Source organism: Pinus tabuliformis, chromosome 5_1 (genome assembly GCF_031772625.1).
Source record: "Pinus tabuliformis cultivar Carrire ecotype Pingquan chromosome 5_1, CPIR1, whole genome shotgun sequence".
NCBI lineage: Eukaryota > Viridiplantae > Streptophyta > Pinopsida > Pinales > Pinaceae > Pinus > Pinus tabuliformis.
The window spans coordinates 373264419-373270323 of record NC_142305.1 but is presented as its reverse complement, the minus strand read 5'-3'; the positions used below and the strand labels follow the sequence as shown (position 1 = coordinate 373270323).

Sequence of the window (5905 nt, the reverse complement as noted above, 5' to 3'; positions counted from 1 at the left end):
CATTTTCATAATTTTTCCATGGATCACGTCACCTCAATCTTTCAAAGTACTTGCTATGCGTTACAATGGGTGGTCTCTGTGTCTAGATGCCATATTTCATCTCCATTACCTTTTAGGAAAAAACTACTTATCAAATTACCAATTTTAAAATAATAAAACAGATAAAAGGAGAATCAATTATTATTATTATATGCCAATTTTAAATGATAAAACAGCTTTAACGTGATTCAATTATAATCATTTCTTGGCCAGCTTTGAGCACAAGATATGGTTTCCTTCCTTTCGAAGGAAACTACAAAATTTTACCTCGAAATAACGACAAAATCTGTCGGTCTGGACTCGGCATGACTTTGTAATAATTGGTTTCTATTCCTTCCTTTTATGTAATGCATTCCTTTCCTGTATGTATGTAATGCAGTGGTATAATTGTTTTGATTTTTGATTTTTTTTTTAATATTTTATAGGTAATTTTTTTGAAATTCCTTGAAAATGATTGGAATTTGTGAATTGAATTTTTATAAATATATTATGAATTTTTCAAAATGTTAAATTTATTTATAAATTTAATTTATGAAATTTTAATTTTAAATTTCATATTTTATATATTATTTTTTAACATAGTCTTTAAATTTGAAATTATTGTAAAAAATTAATACAGAGCAATAATGCATTCATATTATTTATCCTTTAAAATCAAAACTTAGGACCAAATTCTATCAATGTAATTAATCTTTAAAAACTTATATCTAAAAAAATTCTAAATAAAAAAGGAAACTCTACACAAAAAAAATGGTTAAACAACACCTTAGCTGCCCAGCGTGCTTAGAAAAAACATTATACAAATCGAAGAGAAAAAGGAAACAAACATTTCATTTTTAAGTCATTAAAAATTAAAAGGAAAACGATCTCAGCAATTCCAAACGCGTCCATAGGCACAACATGACAATATTGTACCGAAAAAAGAAGAAGAAAAGTAATAAATCTTGAAAGGTAAAAATGCGACGCGTCCATAGGCACAACATGACAATATTGTACCGAAAAAAGAAGAAGAAAAGTAAGTAAAAATGCGACGCGTCCATAGGCACAACATGACAATATTGTACCGAAAAAAGAAAGAAGAAAAATAATAAATCTTGAAAGGCGAAAATGCGACGCGTTAATATTGCACCGACTGCGTTGGACATCCGAGCTTTCCTGTATTGCACTGACTGCGTTGGATATCCGAGCAGGTACTATTTCCGCCGCGTTGGATGGAAAAGTTAGAAAGTCGGAAGTGATAAGCTTCCCTGTTTTCCTCTCATAAATTTTAGGGTTATATATATCCGCTCCTTTAATGTTTATAGAGTGAACGATATTCGCCTTCTCAGGCTTTGCACAAGCGGTAATATATACGCGTTTAGGATATCACTACTTTCCTGCAACAATGTCATTGCGATCACCATGTCCATTTTCAGCCTGCGTTGTATTTCTATTCTCTTTGATTGCGTATTTGGCTGCCATCACAAATGCAGCAATCGTCAATTATACCTTCACTGTAAGTTTTCTTGTTCGCTGTTTCAAGTTTTATTTTTGCATACCCATAATTTTGGAAAAACAAAGCCCTCTATATATGCTGAAGTATAGCATGTCCATGATATTTGTTCTGGGTTCCTGTGCAGATTGAACCGAAGATAGTTACCAGGCTATGTAAGAATTATACAGTTGTCACCGTCAATGGACAGCTACCAGGTCCAACGATTTATGTACATGACGGGGACACTGTTATTGTTGAAACTTATAACAAGGCCGAGTACAATGCCACTCTTCACTGGTATGTCTCTGCAACCTTGATAATCATATTTCAGAACATAACACGTGTGATGCTGTTATGGACAAGTTTGATGATATTGATTATGAGCGTTCCCGTTACATATGTCAGGCATGGAGTGGAGCAGTTGCGTACACCATGGGCTGATGGACCTGCGTATGTTACACAATGCCCCATTCCACCAGGTGGTCATTATACATACAAATTCAACATCACTCGACAAGAAGGAACCGTGTGGTGGCATGCTCATTACTCATGGCTGCGTGCCACGGTGCATGGAGCTTTCGTAATGTATCCTAAGGAGGGAAGCTCATATCCCTTTACTAAACCCTATGCCGAAATTCCTATTATAATAGGTGATGATCTCCTATATGGTTCAATGCACAAAAATTTATATATGCTTCATGGGTTTTAATCGTTAGTATATTGATTCAAAGGTATTATGTTATTGAACAGGAGAATGGTGGAACGATAACCCCATCGCGGTTATAGACGAAGCCATTCGCACAGGTGGTGCGCCCAATATATCCGATGCCTACACCATAAATGGACAGCCAGGAGATCTGTTTAACTGCTCTACCTCGGGTAACAAGTTGTTCTTTCTCAAATACTTCTGTACTCAACATTTATAAATGGTTGTGTTGAAATTGATCGAAGAATTGTGGATGCAGGAACATTTCGGCTCTCTGTAAAAAGCGGACAAACATACCTTCTGCGTATCGTGAATGCTGCACTCAATAGCGGGCACTTTTTCAAGATAGCAGGACACAAAATTACAGTAGTAGCTGTGGATGCTTGCTACACCAAACCATACAAAACAGATATACTTGTCATCTCTGCCGGCCAGACTACAGATGTTCTTATAACGGCCAACCAGCCTGTGGGCAAATACTATATGGCCGCCCGAGCATATAACAATCAGGCAGCGGGTGATTTCGATAACACCACTGCTACTGCCATTCTAGAGTATATTGGAGCTCAAAATTCTACGAGTCCAATTTTGCCTAGCCTTCCAGCCTACAACGACACTGATACAGTCACTATATTTAGCAGAGCACTGAGAAGCTTGGCTTCCCAAGAACACCCAGTTGATGTTCCGCAAACTATAGATAAAAGCCTCATCTCCACAGTTGGACTGGGGTTGCTTCCCTGTGAAACTGGAAACACCTGTGAAGGCCCCAACGGAACGCGGCTGAGTGCAAGTATGAACAACATATCGTTCGTAGATCCCACGATCTCGCTGCTTCAAGCTTATTATTTCAACATCAGTGGTGTCTATATGACGGATTTTCCATCAAAACCTGCAGTAAGATTCAACTACACGGGAGACAATATACCGCGAAAATTTTGGATTCCTGATCCGGCAACAAAAGTGAAAGTGCTGGAATACAACTCCACAGTGCAGCTCGTTTTTCAGTCAACAAACATCTTCGTGGCAGAGAACCATCCAATGCATCTTCATGGTTACAACTTTTACTTGGTGGGAGATGGCTACGGGAACTATAACCCAGACACCGACCAGAAAAAGTTTAATCTGGTCGATCCTCCACTGCGCAACACAGTAATCGCTCCAGTGAGCGGGTGGGTTGCCATAAGATTCAAAGCAAGCAATCCAGGTATATAAAAACTTATTCATCTTCTTTTTCTGGAATTCAATTCCATCATATGATAACTTAGATTTCAAGATAAGGAATATCTTGGAATCCAACTTAGATTTCAAGATAAGGAATATCTTGGAATCCAACTTAGATTTCAAGATAAGGAATATCTTGAAATCCCACTGTTAACAGAGATGAATTATTTGATCCTCTCTTTATTGTTAATTCTAGAATATTCCAGAAACCGCCATTTACATTAAAAAATAAAAACCACCCCATATAACCAGCAAACCGTTGTTCTTTGGACAGGAATGTGGTTTCTGCACTGCCATTTGGACGACCATTTCACGTGGGGATTGAATATGGTGTTTTTAGTGAAGAACGGTGGCACTCCTTCCTCAACAATAGAGCCCCCTCCTGCAGACCTACCCGCGTGCTAGAGAATGAACAAAAGTGATCAGGCCAAAAGGCATCCTGTGGCTGTGAGCAGTGCTTTCCACTAAGTAAGATTTTTATAACATAGTGTTATCAGTTATGTCGTAGTAATCAAATCAGGTGTGACATTCTAAATAAACTGTCAATTATTGAGCAAAATTTACCGTTGTATCGATGCAAGCGCTCCAATGTTTTTATTTATTTATTTATTTTTTAAATATCGCACAGTAATTCTCGTCTTTTTTAATAATTGTTTTCGAACTTTGGTCAAAAATGTGGAAGGAATTTCTTATGATGGTAAGCACGCCTGAAATTTCTAATTTATTTATTCTGTGAAGTGGAAATGTGGAAGGAATTTCTTGTGATCGTAAACCCGCCTGAAATTTCTAATTTATTTATTCTGTGCAAGTTGAAATGTGATAGGGGAACTTTTATGTAAAGTTTATTTTTTTGTGTTGTTATTTGTATTTTTTTTTATAATAATTGGGAGGTAATTTTTGTGTGGTTATATGTATTTTTTATAATGACTGGGACGCAAGCTTTAATTTTGTTATGTTTACATGATCAAAGAGAAAAAAAACTTGCTATAATTAACTAGATTGTCTAACTTGGCTTTTGTCTAAATTACTCATTAAAAAATATTAATGTAACTTAAGTATCAAATTTCTTCTACCGTCAAAATTGACTATTCAAAATTTCTGTTCCCCATAAAGTTCAAAAAGAGGTAAAAAATTCCTCTACAGCATCAAATTCCGGGCACAATTGTAAGATTTAGTTGTTTAGTCTATATAATAAGAATTTTTAAAGCAATTTGCTTATTAGATATATTCGTACATTTTAAACCAATAAAAAATTACAATCTTATTAAAAAAAACCAATTTCAATAGAAAATTATTATTAATATATTACTATAATGATTAAAAATGATATAATTATATTTTTTTGGGTTATAATTTAGATAATATTGGTTATTAATTATAAATATAATAATGAAATTATTAATTAATTTATAAATATATATTATTATTATCATATAAATTAATAATGCACATAACAATTAAGTATATTACATGTTTAACGATAGTTATATTATTATTTTTCTAGTAAATCAAAGTTTTCTATTCCTTCTTAAAGATTATAATTTTCTTTTTATATACATATATTGTTAATAAATTTCCTTTTTATATACATATATTGTTAATAAATTTCAAAAGCTGGTTGACCTTATTCTTATTAGATATATTAGGTAACTTGTACATATCTAGGTACATCACAAACTTACAAAATGACTATGTTTTTCATATATAGGTCGATAAAAAATGCTAAAACACCAATAAAACTAGACATCAAGCATCATCGAAATCTACAAGATTAGGATGATCTAGACTCGAGCCATGGGGTGGCAGTGGCTTAAATTCTTGGTGGACATGTCCTTCCATGTGGGCTAGTCAAGATTCTAGTTGCTCAAGCTACTCCTGGATGCGTCATTTACTAGCTTGTCGTGCATCTCCCATAAATCCCACTGAATATGATTCATAAAATCCAGTGTATCATTGTGGCCATCCTGCCAAGAACAATCCAACCACTTTATCGAATTGCTCATCTATCACATGAGGCTGATAACACCTTCTGACAAGTAATTCATCCCCCTAGAGGGACATGCCAAAGAAACTAACAGGTCCACATGCTCTCCTTGGCTCTGCTTCGATAGTTATTGTTGACTCGGGACCTCCCTTGCTTCCCTACCTCCATATCTCCATCCACGCTGTGGATGCATGTTTAGTTCCTGCCTTAAGATTTCAATTCCTGGAATGAATTTGTTTCCACTACACCAACAAGCCTTATTAATCATCCTTGAGTGCTCTTTTTCCACCTTATGGACCATTTTCACCCATGTTTTGTTTAGCCAAATCCACTTATCCGGGATACCCATGAAAATTGCCCGTGAATCTGACCAAAATTGTCTAAGAGTAGCCTCTTCAATGCTACCCAGCTCGACACTAGGATCAAATACTACTTCCAAACACGCCAATGGGTTCACACTCATCCCTTCCTATAAGTCACA

General features: G+C 35.4%; 1 protein-coding gene across 1 annotated transcript; it reads left to right on the top strand.

Moving 5' to 3' along the window:
* Window positions 1-1326: 1326 nt before the first annotated feature.
* Window positions 1327-4058, top strand: LOC149165004 (laccase-12-like). Its single transcript, XM_089431060.1, has 6 exons — window positions 1327-1534; window positions 1659-1810; window positions 1919-2163; window positions 2264-2392; window positions 2479-3423; window positions 3715-4058. The coding sequence occupies exons 1-6, from the start codon at window positions 1424-1426 to the stop codon at window positions 3843-3845; spliced, it is 1713 nt and encodes a 570-aa protein (XP_089287186.1). The 5' UTR covers window positions 1327-1423; the 3' UTR covers window positions 3846-4058.
* Window positions 4059-5905: the final 1847 nt, after the last annotated feature.